This window comes from Sorex araneus, chromosome 11, assembly GCF_027595985.1.
Source record: "Sorex araneus isolate mSorAra2 chromosome 11, mSorAra2.pri, whole genome shotgun sequence".
Taxonomy (NCBI): Eukaryota; Metazoa; Chordata; class Mammalia; order Eulipotyphla; family Soricidae; genus Sorex; species Sorex araneus.
Window position 1 is genome coordinate 55,356,317 of NC_073312.1, and position 18,768 is coordinate 55,375,084.

At 35.4% G+C, this 18,768-nt stretch overlaps 1 protein-coding gene across 1 annotated transcript in view; it reads right to left on the bottom strand.

Moving 5' to 3' along the window:
* Window positions 1–18,768, bottom strand: part of PCDH15 (protocadherin related 15) — a 1,456,321-nt gene that overhangs the window by 100,874 nt on the left and 1,336,679 nt on the right. The window contains exons 26-27 of the mRNA XM_055118856.1: window positions 9,290–9,399; window positions 6,097–6,237 (exon numbers count right to left, since the gene is read on the bottom strand). Coding sequence (XP_054974831.1) covers window positions 6,097–6,237; window positions 9,290–9,399 — 251 coding nt within the window. The remainder of the gene's footprint in view (window positions 1–6,096; window positions 6,238–9,289; window positions 9,400–18,768) is intronic.

An 18,768-nucleotide genomic window follows, 5' to 3' on the forward strand; every position in this document is an offset into this window, starting at 1 on the left:
GGATTTAAATACTCAAAAGTTTATACACACATCCTGAATCTAATCAAGTAATAAGTAAAAGAGATATGTGAAATAGACAAAATTATGGTACAATCATTGCAATCCAATGTTTACCTCTCTAGTTTCTTGAACAAATAATTGGAAAAGTAGTGATAGTTGTGAAACTAAAATTTAAATGAAATGTCAAAAAAATACATTAACCAATTGCAATGTATGATTCTTAGGAACTTATGTCACTAAATTTTTAATATGACTATTGGCTACATAGTAAAATATAAAGAACTTTTTAATTTGAAGAGCATTATAATATTTTTGACTGGTTTTAAAGTCCATATCTAAGAAAGATATGTTGAAATGTTTACAAACATTATGTCTCTGACTTATCAGAACTAAAGAATTCAATAAATAAGATGAAAAGATTCTATACTAAAACATCAAAATGTTTTAATATTGCCATCTTGCAATTTTGGAAATAACTTACAAAATATTTATATTTTATCTATTAATTTAAATATTAAATACAGTTATGACTCATTTGTAAAACCTTTTTGAAAATTGGGGCTGAAACAGGATAGTTAGTAGATCATTTGCTTTGCAAACAGCTAACCTGGGTTCAATCCCCAATACCACATATTGTCCTTCAATCCCCCCAGGAAGTGATACCTTAGTGCAGAACCAGTAAGCCCTAGCATCACTGGGTGTGTCCCCAAAATCAAAAAGTTAGTTAGTTATTGTTTTGGCTGAATGAGAATATTGGAGACTATTTTAAGTTCTTTCTTTGTCCTTGATATAATTTTTGTGCTATAATTCAGAGGTACATGAAAGTCTTAATGTCCTTTTTATTTTAATTTTCCATTAAATAATGTGTGCTATTTGGTTACACTTAAAATAAAATGGTTCATTAATAATTTCTTAGGATAAAATACTTATTTAATGACGCAAATGTGTATTACTTTTATTACTTTTATTCATATGATTTAAGGTTAGACCCAGAGACTATAGACTAAATAAACTGAAGGGAGATTTAAACCATTAATTAACCTCAAAGTACACAAGGATCTTATTATTTGAATAGGGAATTGACTTCAGATTACTAGCAGTCATGAATAAACAAAAGTGTTAAATATATTGGTTTAGGGCTGGAGCGATAGCACAGTGGGTAGGGCGTTTGCCTTGCACATGGCCGACACAGGTTCGAGTCTCAGCATCCCACAACAGTCCCCTGAGCATTGCCAGGAGTAATTCCTAAGTGCATGAGCCAGGAATAACCCCTGTGCATCGCTGGGTGTGATACAATAAGCAAAAATAAATAAATAAATAAATAAAAATAAAAACATATTGGTTTATATTTTGTTTTTGGCCTCACACAAAAGAGACCAAAAATTCTAAAATTGGTATTTAAATAATCAATTATTAATGAAACTAACCTATACTTGCTAACCTTACACATTTCTGAAGGAACTATTCATAAATTTGCTATTTGTGTTCACATCTACATGTTTCACTGTACATACACTTGTACACATGTATATTAGGTAAATTTTAATCACTTAAGTTTTATAGATAGATTGTAGTAAATGGAATCAGTTATATTATATTCACATATGATAAATTAATATATCTCTTGTAAATAAGAGTGACTGATTTCAGGGAAAGAGCCTTCCAAGAGGTGTTCAGGAGATTCAGTTATCCCATTGGCCATTCTCTGCCAAGCACACTGGTGCTTAAAACTAGCAGGGAGTGCAATGCAAGGGCCCTGTGCTGTAATACTTAGGACATCCTGTGCTGGGGGATTGCAAGGCCACCAGGGATGTGCAGTGGACTCCAGGGTCATACTTGGGATGCTTAGGTCCTTCAGAGCTGCACATAGAGAAATATAGAGGAACATAGGTACCAAGAATTGAAACCTGGGGTCACATCTCATAAGAGAAATTTCTCATAAGAGAAAAATGTGAACACAACTTACACATTTAGATATTACACATTTAGATATTTTCTAAATATTTAGACTTTTTTCTAAATCTAAACTTACTTGTTTAAAAATAAAAGATAATAAATGCAATTTCAATTTACTTTCTGTTGATTTTCATTTACTGTTAGTTTACTTGGTATAATTTGGAACTGTTTTAACTTTTAGACACTTGATTATGACAATTCAAATTGCAATTTGATGCATCTCCTATATTATATATTTTTAAAATATAAGGAACCAGTTTATTACTTTGAAACAAGTTGATATTGCAAGTGATACACAATATTGAAGATAATTTTGTTGCTATAATTTTAAGGAGACATTGTACAGCATTTAAATTTTCAAATAATTGTAATTTTATAAGCAAAAGGGCAGCTATTGACACCACATCATTGAAACTTGAATAGGAGGGAGAAGTTCTATTTTTTATGATCATAAGCTTATAAACTAATAGAGAAATTCTATGTTGCATATTTTGCCTTTTACTCCCTACTTTATTGTCTACATTATTCTTCTTACTGCCTGGATTTTCACTTTGAGGTTCATATGCATAACTTTACTCTGGTCCTCATGCTCCCTTTTATTTCCAATCTTATTGATGGAGTGCTTTGTGATGTGTCCTGGAATTGTTCTAGGTCAATTTGATTGAGGACCTGTTCCTAGGACATTTTTGATCTAGGAAATGTTAAGTACTTACCATTTCACTCATTATCTGTACCTTTATTGTACCAAAGATTGAGTTAATTATATTTTCCTTTTGGTTTTTCTTCTGATTTTCAAACTGTATTGTGACTATTTTTTAAAAAAATGGATTTATTTAAAAATAAAAGTATTCTTGAAAGATGGAAATAAATAACCTCTAATATTAGGACTATAGCTCTGTTGCCCCGTTGTTCATCGATTTGCTCAAGCGGGCACCAGTAACATCTCCATTGTGAAACTTGTCGTTACTGTTTTTGGCATATCTAATACACCACGGGTAGCTTGCCAGGCTCTGCTGTGTGGGCGGGATACTCTCAGTAGCTTTCCAGGCTCTCTGAGAGGGATGAAGGATTCGATCCCTGGTCAGCTGCGTGCAAGGCAGATACCCTGCCCGCTGTGCTATCATTCCATAATTAGTCACATCTCAAAGGACTTTGCTACTGCTCTTCATAAATAGGTATCTTACTCAAATCTCTGTGTGGATGAACTATATCATTCAGAATGTTGAGGAAATAGTTTGAATCAAAGATGGAAGATTAGTGAGCCTGACAGAGAGCACAAGGGTGAAGGCACATGCTTTGCATGTGGCCAACCCTGTACATCTTTGTCACTACATGGTTGCCCAAACCTTGTCAGGAGCAATCTCTCTGGACCAGGTAATCCCTAGCACTGTGGGGCCTCACCAGGACAGCAAATTCTGACCCTTGCAATTATCTGCTTGCCTGTTGGCTGCAAATTGACTGTGAATGTCCTCAGGCCCCTAGACCACTACTTAAGAGGTTTAAAAAAAAAAAGTGAACATAAATCACCTAAGTTTTTAATTTAACAATAATGGTATTTTAAATTATTACTTAACTTTTTCATCATCAAATATTAAAAAATGGAATATTTATCTTATTTTCTAGACATTGGTTATGCATTAAATACAATGTGACATATACATCCCCATGAACATTAGTCACTAGTTTGCTTCTGCTTCCAGAAAATCCATAAGTAATAGAAGTCACAAAACTCAACAATGTAATCTGAATTGCAGACATAAGAAGTAAGCACTCTGGAGAGTGGGTCAAAACATCACAATGAGATTAAGGAGTACTTTTTTTAATGATTTTATTCCATTGCAAAGATAGGAAAAACAAAACCCAAATGATACTATATCAAATTAAATTTTTGCATGACAGAATAACTCTCATGTGGCTAAAATGTATAAAGCACTGCTCAGTGGGAGGATATATTTGCACACAGTACATCAGATAAAGAATTAATATCGAAGATAGATAAAGCCCTCAAATACTCAATAATTCCATCAAATAATTCCATCAAAATGAGAGGAGATAAAATGAGCAGACAAGTGGCCCAGAAGACCTTAGTGGACAGTGAGCATGCAAAAATGGCAGCATTGTTTACTGCCATTTATTAGTAGAGAAATGCAAATTAAAATGAGAATAAGCTATCATTTCACATATCATCAAGAATATTATTTATATAACAAACTGGGGAAAAAAATCACTGTTGGCAAGGATGCGGTGAAAAAAACACCTTCAAGCAGTTTCACAAAAAACATAATAGCAGAGGTCCATATGACCCAGTAATTTCACATTTAAACATTACTTTGAAAAGATCTGTACACCCATTCATGCTCATTGCAGAACATAATAGTAAGAATATGGATACAACATAAATGTCTGATGACCATTGACAATAAAAAGATAAAGAAGTTGTGGTACTGGGACTGAAGAGATAATAAAGCAGGTATGACTTTTGCATTGCTTCAAACATACCTGAGCTTGATCCCAGGCACTGGGATCCCTGAGTCCTGTTGGGATGGACCCCAAATAAAACAAATAAAAAATAGTTGTGGTATATGTGCACAAGTAAATACTACTCAGCTATTAGAAAATACAACATTTCATTGAAACATGGATGCAACTTCAGACATCAGAGGGAGGACACAAAATGGGACTAAAATTTAGCAGTAAATGAAAAGGGCAACTGGAGAAGACAGAGGAACAGGTGAAGCATCTTAGACTCCTTGGGGACATGGGTTTTACAGTAACTTACCATAATAGCACAGCAGGTAGGGTGTTTGCCTTGCATGAAGCCAACCTGGGTTTGATTCCACCGCCCCTCTGGGAGAGCCAGGCAAGCTACTGAGAGTATCTCGCCCGCACGGCAGAGCCTGGCAAGCTATCCGTGGTGTGTTCGATATGCCAAAACCAGTAACAAGTCTCACAATGGAGATGTTACTGGTGCCCGCTAGAGCAAATCCATGAGCAACAGGGTGACAGTGACAATACTATAGACATGGACACTGTTAATATGATGTTCTTAAAATACACCAAAAATATACTATAAAATGAATATTTTTTTTTCTTTTTGAGTCACACCCGGTGATGCACAGAGGTTACTCCTGGCTCTGCACTTAGGAATTACCCCTGGTAGTGCTCAGGGGACCATATGGGATGCTGGGAATAGAACCCTGGTCGGCCGCATGCAAGGCAAATGCCCTCCCCACTGTGCTATCGCTCCAGTCCCCATAAAATGAATAATTTATACTAAGAAATATATTAAAATTTGTATATACAATTTGGAATAAATTCAAATAGAAGATGACTTGAACAACTCAAACACAATGTTGCCTGAAGGAATCATAAGTTTGGTGTCCAGCACAGCGATGTTCCTAAGTAGTGCTAGTACTGTTCTCCTGAACTCTGACAGGATGGGCTGGAGCAATAGCACAGTGGGTAGGGCATTTGGCTTGCATGCCACCAAACCAGGTTCAATTCCCAGCATCTCACATGGTTCCCTGAGCACCACCAGGAGTAATTCCTGAGTGCAGAACCAGGAGTAATCCCTGAGCATTGCCGGGTGTGAACCAGAAAGCAGAAAAAAAAGAACTGAACTCTGACAGGAGTGGCTAAGACATCACCAAATACATAAACTCAAATTATAAGAGTAAAATAATGAGTAATAAAAGGGAACAGGGTGAGTAAGAGTGGGCAAATTAACAGTGGTCAGTCTTCTGATGATAGAGGTAAATTAGACTACTGATAGTAAATTAAAAAAAAAAAACAGAGAGATGATGAGAAATGTATAGATACCTGAAACCTGTAAGATGCTATAAATCAATGATACCTAAATAATGAAAATGTGTAGTACTTTTTAATCCTAATATGAATACCTTAATGTTCTAAAAATTGTGTAATAAATTTGGGAAAAGTGTGTTACTATCTTGACATTTTAGAAAAATGAAATCACTACCTGAATCATCATATGAAATATTACAATGAACTGACAATCATATCTGAGCCCTCAAAATATTCCTACTTTTTCACTGAGCAATTAATTTTAAGCATATGCATTATAAAAATAATCATTTAAAAATGCCATCAGTTCTAACTTCTATAAGTCTTATAACTTACTTTTTGAAGGAACCCGGAGATTGGCAAGGACCACTTCCAGGGAGTCAGCTTGGACTCTGAGTACATAGCTTGTTCTTGTCTCATAATCCAGAGGAGCATTAACGTAGATAACTCCTGTGATGTTATTAATTCCAAATTTATCTAGAATTAAGATACAGTCATTTGCTTCACATTATGAGGAAAATGAATTATCTGTCTAACACTGTGAGTAAAACACACAAAACAAATCAACAAACATACATGTGTGAGAATGATTCACAAAGATGACAAAATATGACTTGAAATTTGCTACAGATCTTTTATTTTTTTTCCAGGATGTGTGGTTTGGGCCATATATAAATGTGCTTAAAACTTACTACTGGCTCTGTGGTCAGAGATCACTCCAGGCAGTGCTCAACAGACCATATGTGGTATTGGGGAGAGAACCAAGGTTGTCCATGTACAAGAAAAGTATCGTATCATGTGTACTACCTCTCTGGACCCTGCCTCATCTTGAAAGAATCAATTTCAGTGTTTCCCTCAGAAATTCTAGCATTTTTATATTTTCCTTACTCTTTTGAGCTTGCACTGGAAATAAGTATATTCATAATCATTTTAATCTGGGAAGCAATGAAAACCTTAGATTAAGAGGATCTATAATATACAGGCTTTCAGAAATTAGGTTTTAAGAAGCCAATTGAATTATGCTTAAAATGAGTATTTTATGTACTTACTATATAATCATATATATGCATGGATATACATATGCATATAAATGTAAGGTATTATTCTGTACATTTAACATTCTAAAATTGCTTTATGGAACAAATGGATAACTTTTTCTAAAAATCCTTTTAGAAGTTAATTTTCTAAAGGATGCTGGATGTTTAGGAAAAATGCTTGATACTCTAAATACCATAAAATACTTTGTGCACATATAATTCTAATAAATATACCCCTGTGCTGGAGCGATAGCACAGCAGGTAGGGCATTTGCCTTGCATGTGGCCGATCCTGGGTTCAATTCCTCTGTCCCTCTCAAAGAGCCCTGCAAGCTACAGAGAGTATCCCACCTGTATGGCAGAGCCTGACAAGCTACCTATGGCGTATTCGATATGCCAAAAACAGTAACAATTCTCACAATGGAGATGTTATGGGTGCCCACTCGAGCAAATCGATGAGCGACAGAATGACGGTGACAGTGACAGATATTTGAAAGTTAAATTGAGCACACTAGTGATAGAGGATTTTAATCTTGTACTGATCTTGCAATTGCTGTATCATTTTTCTCATTTTAGTTTTCTTCACTTCATTTATCTTTATATTATTACTGACTTTTATTAGTTGAATATTTTTATTGCCTTCTTTCTCTTATTAGGCTATTAAATTATTTGATGCAAGTAGTTCAGTAATTAAGAGCATAAGCAACAAGTACCCACTGGACAATCAGGACGATGCTTAAGGTACATGTACCCAAAACTGGTGTCCTATGCTTCTGTTCAAGTCTTTACAAAATTCCATAATGCCTGCAGGCATGTTCATGACACTAACTGGAAAAAAAAATTGTATGCCCTTACTTAGAATAGGCTGCCAATAGCCACCTTTATTCTGCTGAACTATCCATAGTCCTGGTATGCTGCACTGCACTGCACCTTGAGAATCAATTGCCCTTCGCTCTTAATATATTCTTGCAATTTGCCTCTGGACCACCTAAACTGTGTGGGAGAGTGTGGGTTCAGGTACTGCTAGCATGGAAGTCTAATATGCTTGCTACTGTAGTCTGAAAGCCTAAAAGAACTCTTAGTACATGCAATATTTGTTTAATAAATACATTGAATGCTGAAATGATCATTTTTAGTTGAGAGGAAATAATAGAGTCGCTGTTACTTAAAAGAAAAAATGAAAAATCATAGGTATTATAGCAGTAGATTGATGATTCATAACTTCAGCCAGATATTGGATATTCAAGGAAAAGGGAAGCTTACTAATGTTTAGGAAGGGATCATAGCAGCATAGTGAAAACAAAAGAAGAAAGGCAGTAAATGAAGATAGGTTCTGAAAGAACGGGTCTAGTAATGGGGCTGAGAGGGTAGTGAAGTGCCAGTGGATCATGATGAAGAGATATTGGCATACTGGTTGAGGTAACATTGCCCTGAAACAAGAAAGCTTTTACAATCATATAAACCTAAATTGCCTGAGTTAAATAATTAAAAAACTCAAGTAAGATATTGAATATCTGCTTCAAACATAACAATTTTGATAATCTTAATCATATAAATACTTCTAAAAGACCTTCATAATTTCATTACAACTTGATAAGATGACTAGTAGTTATTAAATATTGAATATTTAGATATTTATCAAATGTATATTAACTATTGCCTTGCTCTACAAAACATAAAAAGAAAAAAATGAGGAAACTTGATCTGTGTATAATAGCTGAAACAAATATTAAATCAGTATAAAAAGACTGAGCTTGATCTCAGGAGTTAGCATGCTCCTATCAATGAAACAGTCAATATAGAAAACTCAAGTGATTTATTTATCTATGCCATATTTATGTACCTATTATATATTAATTTTCTGCATTATATTTCAAATTTTAAAGGTAAACCGGCTATATCACACTTGGTTTTTATTATGGATGTGACTCCAATAATTTATAATATAAATTTTTCAGGATTATCTCAAATACTTATTAAATTATGTAAGGGTTATACCAACATTAGAAAGTGATTTATATAGATAATGATTGTAAGAAAAGGAAACAGAACAATTCGTTAATTATTTAAAATGTAGCATTTCTAAGCAATAGTGAAGAAACTAATTTTAGAATTGGGCATTGGATAGTTCCTGGTGGAAAAAAATATTACAAATTTTGCTACTGTCACTGTTTTAAATCACTTTCAGCACATATTTACTGATCATGTTTATGTTATATTTTTATTAGAAAAATTAACATCAATTCAGTGGGGCCAGAAAGTATAGTGGACAGGGAGCTTTTAGGGTTCAACCCCCGGCACACCATATGATCCCCAGAGTATCATCATGAATGATCCCCGAGTACAGAGCCAGGTTAAAGCCCTGAGAACATCCAGGTTTAGGCCTCCAAATACAACAAACAAAAGAATAATTCAACCTGACACAAATTGAAGTGTAATTATCTTAAGTGTATTTATGTACTTATGATAAAAGCATATTGAACATTTACTCACCCTCTTCATTTCCTGAAACAATGGAATACACAATACTCTGATTGATGGCAGCAGCAGAAATAACACCAACCACAGTTCCTCTGGTAGCAAGTTCACTTACTGGTGGAGGTCTGGAAATTTAGAGGAGAAAACTGACTTTTTATTGTTCACTGTGATATGATGAGTCTTTCACTCAATGATAGATAATATCAATTTATTTTCATGTTAATAATACTGAGGTTTTTTAAAATTATTTTATTAATTCACCATGTGGAAAATTACAAAGCGTTCAGGTTAAAGTCTCAGTTATACAATGCTCAAACACCCATCCCTTCACCAGTGCATATATTCCACCACTAAGAATCACGATATACCTCCCCACTCCCCCCACCTCCCCAGCCCCCCACCCCGCCTGTTTAACTGGTAAATTTCACTTTACTTTCACTTTACTTTGATTACATTCAATATTTAAACAAAAAAAATCCACTATTATTGATTTGGAGTTTCCACCCCCTAAAGTCGATCTGCTGAAAAGAAAGCATTTGGTAATTTGTTTTCCATTGCTGAGAATGAAGAGATATGAGGTCAGGAGGCCGCACCAGCAGCAGTATAGTTTTGGATTTCTGTATTTTAAATAATACTGAGGTTTTTAAGGAAATAGAATTTTCAAAGTATAACTATAGCAAATTATATTCAAAAATGTAAATGAGTGCAGTTAGAAATGTCTTGTCGCCTGCATGTTTTTAATTTAAAATAAAGCACATTACCACTTTATTACCTATCAGTCATCATACAACATCCCTTAAGTTTGTGCTAAAGTATCATTTGGACTGTCAACATTGTGAATAAATTTGCTTCATCAACATGCTAATGCTATTTTATATTGTTGATATTGTCATATTTAAGAAAATGGCTCACACATATATTTCTAGTTCATTATTTAATCTATACCCCCTAACTCTATTAAAACTATTTGAATGGATGGTATCACAAAGCATACATGCTTTAAACTGAATTACTTTGCCTCACTTTAGCCATTTATATCTCTTGTTTAATCTTTAAAAATATTAGTTCAATAAATTTATTTTTAAAATCTGAAATTTTATCACAAAATGTTTGGATTTGAAACTATCATAATTCTATTTTCATAAATTAATCAGAAAATGTCACTTTTTTCAGATATCAATTCTATTTTCAGTATTCATACAAATTAGTTTGCACAAAGATATGCCTTTATCAAAGCCTTTTATAGCACATACCCAGCTATGAGTGTTCTATGAAAGATAAAATACATGTTCCCCCACAAAAACTTCTTGTCCAAATTGCAAGTCTGTATCCGCAGTAATACATGTATGTAATTAAGTAAACTAATTTTTAAATGATACAATTTACAAATGCTTCAGCACATGACAATGATACATACATTCTTAAGTATATTAATTATTATTTATATAAATAAATAATCATATCAAAACTATTCATTTTTTAATGAAAATATAAACAAGTTGGTGCTTTGCATCTTTTCACTGTATTTTGTGTATAATAATAAAAATTTGCTTTGGATATTTTTATCTCCTTTATTTTCAGTCTAAGAGGCTCATAAATGACTGATTCAACAACCAGGCTATAAGGACAAACAAATTATATATGAAGGACAAACAAATTATATATGTGTGTATATATATATATATACACACATATATACCTATGTACATACATATACACACATCAACCTTATCTGTTCAGTGAAGTTACTTCATTGTCTTTGTTCACTATTAATGCATGTGAAATGTTTTGATTGCAGCCAGGAAAATCCTTACCCAGGAATTTTATTATGACTAATAGATAAGAAATTTTTAGAGACTCACAAATCTTGAAAATGATCAACTAGCCACAAAAATTTCCAAGACACTCATTCCTGAAAGCTCTGGTGCAATCTCAGAGGGGAGAAGTAGAGTTCCTGCCTAAACAAAGCCCTGGAAACAGACCCCATACCTCAAAGCCACCCACCATGCCTTCACCTCAATTCCACCACCTCAGAATTGAGCACCACAGAGAACCTACTATGCCGTAAACTTCAGGTACACAGATCTTTGTGACTGAACACACCGGGCCTTCTAGAGTCAGGATTGGCAACCCTCCCACATCTCCCAGTACTTCCAGAAGACCTGGCAGTCACACCCAAGTCTCACCACTGCCACCATGTAAGTTCATTTACAGACCTTATTACACCAGATTTATAAATAAATCTCAAAAGATAAAAAAAAAATGGACAGGAACAAAAATTTTTAATGCCTGTATCCTATGAGAAAGTTTATATTCATAATTACACCAACATAACACTGTATAGCACTGTAGTCCTGTTGTTCATAGATTTGCTTGAGTGGGCACCAGTAACATCTCCATTGTGAGATTTGTTGTTACTGTTTTTAGCAAATCAAATAAGCCACGGGTAGCTTGCCAGGCTCTGCTGGGGGGGGGGGGGGGGAATCCTCTAGGTAGCTAGCCAGGCTCTCCAAGAAGGATGGAGGAATCAAACCGGAGTCGACAACGTGCAAGGCAAACACTCTATACGATTTGCAACATAAACAAAATTATTAAATTTGAAAACAGATCTTCTACACATTAATTTGATAAGTATTCCCGTCTTTTAAGCCTTTTCACTGCTGTAAAAAAATCACTTCCAACCATAAGAGCCTCAACTAAATTACCAGATCTTGGCACCAGAACAGCAATGCATTCACAGCCCTTACACTGAACCTCAGGCTCAGCTTGTTGAGAATTGCTGGGAGGGTCCCGGGGTCTCCAAAGCATAACTTGGGATCCCCCTCCTCCCAGATAAACTTAGTAACAACAGATCACAAATTTAAATCATATTGGTTCATTTATTTTAACTCTTTGAATTATCCTTACCTCCATTAAAATAATTTTGTATTTTTAGAGAAATTTTAGGTTTATAGAAAAGGTGAATAGAAAGTCTACAAATCCCACAATTGCTCTTCACCAGTAGTTACCCTGTTACTAAAAAAGTCGTATAAATATTGAGATGTGGGAGGAAGACTTAGATGGTCCTAGACCTTCCCTGAAGCTGTCCAAAAATTGTCCCCTCAAAAAAAAGAGAGAGAGAGAGAGTGAGAGAGAGAGAGAGAGAGAGAGAGAGAGAGAGAGAGAGAGAGAGAGAGAGAGAGAGAGAAAGAGAGACTGCTATGAAAAAATAACAGGAAAAATATCAAAGTCAAGACTTGGTGTTTCTGGCTAATGAAAGTAGCCTAAAACAGTTTCTCCTTCTGGGAATGGCTCAGTGATCAATCCACAGAAGGAAAACTGTAATGAATATTTGTATATATAGGGTTGAAAGCAGTCACAGAGAATGTTGGGCAAATTGAAATTCTCCCTCCCAGCTATTTCCTTTCACTCTTCTCCACTAGGAACACTGTGACTGGTTGTGTTTTTTTTGTCTTCTGGTTGCCCTTTTCATCTTCTTCACACACACAAAAATAAAGTCAAATTCCAACACTAAAACCACAACGTCATTTTAGAAAACCAAAAGAAACTAGACAAGATGCAAAAGCAGACAAATACTTCAGGCTGCCATTGTGAAGTTAATAAGGAATTGCTTTAAAAATGATTGCTCCAGAAGAAAAACATAAAGGACAGAATTGGAGGAGGTAACACATAGTTGAATACAAATATCATAATGGAACTAAAGAAGGTTTAAGAATCTCAAATTAAATTGAAGCAATAATTTTAAACTTAAATAAAAAAGGAGCCCATGGACATCTTCACCAAAGAACATCAAAAATTGAAGATGAAGAAATAGTAAATACTTAACAAACCAGAAGCTGACAGAGAGGTAAGATGAGGTAGAAATAAATGTAATATATGAGAAATAGACTCCATTAGAAGGGAAACTAAGAAACTAATGGAAATTTTAGAAAAGGAAGAGAGAGAGTGGGATGATATACATCAATTTTAAAATCAGTAGTTTAGAATTCTCAAATTGAAACCATAAAATTTCTCAGCCATAGGATGTTCATAAATTAAGGACATCTACATTTATAAATCCAAATGACCTACAGTAATATACATCATTGTTAAATCATCAAAAGTCAAAAAAATATATTGTTTGCAGGAGGACTAGGTATGATCCCAGGCACTAGATACTACCCCTACATCCCTTGCCCCAGGAACATTATTGGGAGAGTTTCTCAAGCACAAATCTACTAGTAGCCTGTTATTACTGCCAAATGTATCCCCAAACAACAAGAAAAGAAAACAAAAATGTCAAGGATAAAAATATCAGTTTGCTAGGGGAAAGTTTTCAAAAGTAACACAGTAACATACAAAGGAAACTCTATTGTCCTTTCAGTAGAAATCTCTCAGCAGAACACCTATAAACTACAAGACAGTAGGAGGTCTTATTCACATGAGTAATGTATAAAAACTTCCAGCCCTGGCTGGAGAAATAGTACAGTGGGTAGGGTGCTGGCCTTAAACGCATCTCACCTGGGCTTGATCCCAGCAACCCATAGGATCTCACAAGTCTACAAGGGTAATCCCTGAGCACAGAGCCAAGAGTTAGCCTTGAGCATTGCCAGATGTGGTCCTCCAACTGAATTAAATAATAATTAATTAATTAATTTAAATAAAGGTTCCCACATAACAATAAATTACCTTTTGGAATTATAATTCAAATACGAAGAGGAAATAAAGGTGTTTTGAGACGAGCAAAAAGTAAGTGTTTACTTACACAGTACTATGTTAGTGTGGTCTATTTTATGTGATTGATGAAACTGCTTGTATTTCACATTTCAATGGGCTTCAGCAAATACACATTGCCATATACCCACTATGTTAGCATAACACAGAACAGGTATAGTGACCTAAAAATTTTATCTTCTTCAATTTATCTGTCTATTGAATCCCTGGAAACCACTTGTCATTTTTGGCTTTTCCAATATCCTATAGTTGGAATCATAGATTGTTGTCATTTTTAACTGACTTCTTTCTGTGGCAATACATACTTGAGGTTCATTATATATTTTGTGTCTTTAAAACCTTTTATCCTGAATTATATATTATTTGGTATGGCTGTACCTCAAATTACTGCATTTCACAAAGAATAAAATTAAACAAAGTAATCTAAAATGTATTATTTAAAGTAAATATTTTTTAAAAGTTGCTGAGCAAATTTAATTGGCACATTTTTCATATGAAAAATTTATACAGCACAATAGTTTTATAGATACTTATAGCATATGACAAGTATATTTTAACAGATAATAGAAACAATTAGTGGATAGTTAACAATTTAAATCTATACTTGAAAACCTTATTATAATAAATCTCTCAATTAAGCATATTTAAGATATTTGTGTCATCTGTATATTGATAATACTATAAACTAACAGAAGTTGCAGTTTCTAAAATGTTAGACCTAGTTTCTGTAGTATAAATATAGATGAAACAATTATTCAGCAATTTAAAATGTACTTTTATTGTCAGGTTCAAGAAGTAACAATAAAAATAAATGTTATCTGTTGCATAAGGCTCCAAATTATTTTAAATGCTATGAAGTTTTTAGGACATAAAAGGTTTTGTAAATAGATGTTATAAAATTTCATTGGGTTTCAATCTGGTTCTATTACCGTTTTTCTATTGAGAGATGAATCTAATTTATTTTGACATGTTTAAATTCAATATATTTGCAAATCAGTACTAATTAACACTTTTTACATCTATTATGAGGATATTTAATGAAAATAAGAGGAAAATAAAACACCCACTGGAGCTCATATCATTTGTAACCTTGGAGCAATTGCAACAGGATGATCTGACTTTACATATATAACAAAGATAAACATTTTTTAAAAGAAATGAATCAGGAGAAAGATTCCATCTTTGCTATAATTTATAGGACAGAGTTTTGATAGGAAAATTAAAGTGACAGATTTTTAGGTGTGGTATTTTACATCCTTTTTGGAAACATGTTTACTCTCATTGTTGAGTCTTGTTTTGATTCAGACTCCAAAACTGTTTAAAGACACAAAAGTAGAAGTCCTGAATAAAAAGTTTGATGTTCAGAAAACACTTAAAAGCTTAATTCATAATTTAGAATATTTATTATTCTCAGTAACATATTTTATATGGGTTGGAGTGATAGCACAGCGGTTAGGGCGTTCGCCTTGCACGTGGGTAACACTGGGTTCGATTCGTCTATCCCTCTCGGAGAGCTTAGCAAGCTACCAAGAGTATCTCACCTGCACAGTAGAGCCTGGCAAGCTACCCATGGCATATTCGATACGCCAAAAACAGTAACAAGTCTCACAATGGAGACGTTACTGGTTTCCGCTTGAGCAAATTGATGACAGTGCTATAGTGCTACAGATTTTATATAATACCTCAGAATCTTTGGATTCCCACTTTAAAACAATAAGGACATAAGAGAGAGAAAAAACTCACTGTCACTGTCATCCCGTTGCTCATCGATTTGCTTGAGTGGGCACCAGTAATGTCTCCATTGTGAGACTTGTTACTGTTTTTGGCATATTGAATACACCATGGGGAGCTTGTCATGCTCTCCTGTGCGGCTGGGCTCTCTAAGAGGAGTGAAGGAATGGAACCTAGTCAGCTGCATGCAAGGCTATCGGCTGTGCTATCGCTCCAGCCCAAGAAAAAAATAATTAAAGTAATTCCATTAATAATTTCAACTCCAAAAATCAAGTACGTGGGGAAAAGTGCAAAAAAAAAAAGAGGTGAAAGTCTAAAACAAACAAAACTAAATAATTAATTAAAAGAATAAAAGAAGACAAAAGTAAGTTGGAACACATATTCATGGAAAAATGAAAAAAATGGCGGTCCTCAATGGAACAGGGTGGAATACCCTTACACACAACCCCAAATGTATGATCATCTAATCTTTGATAAGGGAGCAAGAGATGTGAAGTGGAGCAAGGAAAGCCTCTTTAACAAATGGTGCTGGCACAACTGGACAACCACATGCAAAAAAATGGGCGTAGACCTTGACCTGACACCATGCACAAAAGTCAGATCAAAATGGATTAAAGACCTCAACATTAGACCACAAACCATAAGGTACATTGAAGACAAGGTCGGCAAAACCCTCCACGATATTGAAGATAAAGGTATCTTCAAAGGTGACACAGAACTAAGCAATCTAGTAAAAACAGAGATCAACAAATGGGACTACATTAAACTAAAAAGCTTCTGCACCGCAAAAGATACAGTGACCAGAATCCAAAGACTATCCACAGAATGGGAAAGGATATTTACACAATACCCATCAGATAAGGGGTTGATATCAATGGTATATAAAGCACTGGTTGAACTCTACAAGAAGAAAACATCCAACCCCATCAAAAAATGGGGCGAAGAAATGAACAGAAACTTTACCAAAGAAGAAATACGAATGGCCAAAAGGCACATGAAAAAGTGCTCTACATCACTAATCATCAGAGAGATGCAGATCAAAACAACCACAAGATACCACCTCACACCACAGAGACTAGCACACATCCAAAAGAACAAAAGCAACCGCTGTTGGAGAGGATGTGGGGAGAAAGGGACCCTTCTACACTGCTGGTGGGAATGCCGACTGGTTCAGCCCTTCTGGAAAACAATATGGACGATTCTCAAAAAATTAGAAATTGAGCTCCCATTTGACCCAGCAATACCACTGCTGGGAATATATCCCAGAGAGGCAAAAAAGTATAATCGAAATGGCATATGCACATGTATGTTCATCGCAGCACTGTTTACAATAGCCAGAATCTGGAAAAAACCCGGATGACTGGTTGAGGAAACTTTGGTACATCTATACAATGGAATACTATGCAGCTGTTAGAAAAAAGGAGGTCACAAATTTTTTATTTAAGTGGATCGGCATGAGAAGTTTCATGCTAAGTGAAATGAGTCAGAAAGAGAGAGACAGACATAGAAAGATTGCACTCATCTATGACATATAGAATAACAGAGTGGGAGACTAACACCCAAGAATTGTAGAAACAACTACCAGGAGGTTGACTCCATGGCTAGGAGGCTGGCCTCACATTCTGGGGAAAGGGCAACTCAGAGAAGGGATCACCAACTATAATGTAGTCGAAGGCCATGTGGGAGAAGGGAGTTGCGGGCTGAATGAGGGCTAGAGACTGAGCACAGTGGCCACTCAACACCTTTATTGCAAACCACAATAGCTAATTAGAGGGAGAGAACAGAAGGGAATGCCCTGCCACAGTGACAGGGTGGGGTGGGGGGAGATGGGATTGGGGAGGATGGGAGGGATGCTGGGTTTACTGGTGGTGGAGTATGGGCACTGGTGAAGGGATGGGTTCCCGAACTTTGTATGGGGGAAGCATAAGCACAGATGTGTATAAATCCGTAACTGTACCCTCATGGTGATTCATTAACTAAAAATAAATAAATTTATTAAAAAAAAATGGCGGTCCTAACCAAAGCACTGTATAGACTTAATGCAATCCCTATACAAATACCCATACATATTTTAAATATATAGTCACAATACTGTTGATACATATGGAGTAATAAAATACTCAAAATTGAAAAATAAATTTTAAGGAGAAAAAGTGGAGACAGGATGCTTCTTTTTCTCAACATTTAATTATATTGTAGATCCATAGTAATCAAAACTGTGTAGGCCCAGATGAGATCGGGAGCAGCTGCGCAGGACACAGCCCTCTGCTCCTTAAAGACTATGATCTGGGAGGTCTACTAACCCATTTTGGCACCCAGAAACTTATGGAAATGCATCTAGACTGTGAGCTGAGCTACGACCACATGCCGCCTGAGGAGGGGGAAGGATTTTCTCTCCCAATACTTTTTTTATACAGGGAAGATAGCAGCAGCAGCAGCAGCAGCAGTGCCCACGTGTCGTCCGCCATTTTCTAGGACTCACAACCCAGAGGTACTAGCTTGTTGTGAAATGGCGCAGAAGAGGTCATGGGATGGGAGTGTTACCGGCGTGGCCTCCTCCCAGATGAGATCCGGAGCAGCCGTGCACGACACGGCCCCTCTGCTCCTTAAAGACTATGGTCCGGGAGGTCTACTAACCCATTTTGGCACCCAGAGACTTATAGAAATGAATCTCTACTGTAAACTGAGCTAAAACAACAGAAATCCAAAACCTTGCAGCTTTGATAGCTCCTATAATCTTCATTCTCAGCAATGGAAAACGAACTATCAAATGATTCTTTTCAGCAGGTTTGATTGTTGGGAGAAAATTCCAAATGATAATAGTTTTCTGTTGAGATATTGAATGTATCCAAAGTATAGAGAGAATAATGTGAAGATCATTGGCCACTCAGGTGTGGGTGGTGGGGTGGGAGGGTGGGAGGGGGGTATATTGGGGCTCTTGGTGGGGGGAACAGGTACACTGGTGAAGGGATGGGGGTTTGATCATTATATGACTGAGACTTAAACCTGAAAGCTTTGTAATTTTTGAGCCGGTAATTCAATAAAATAAA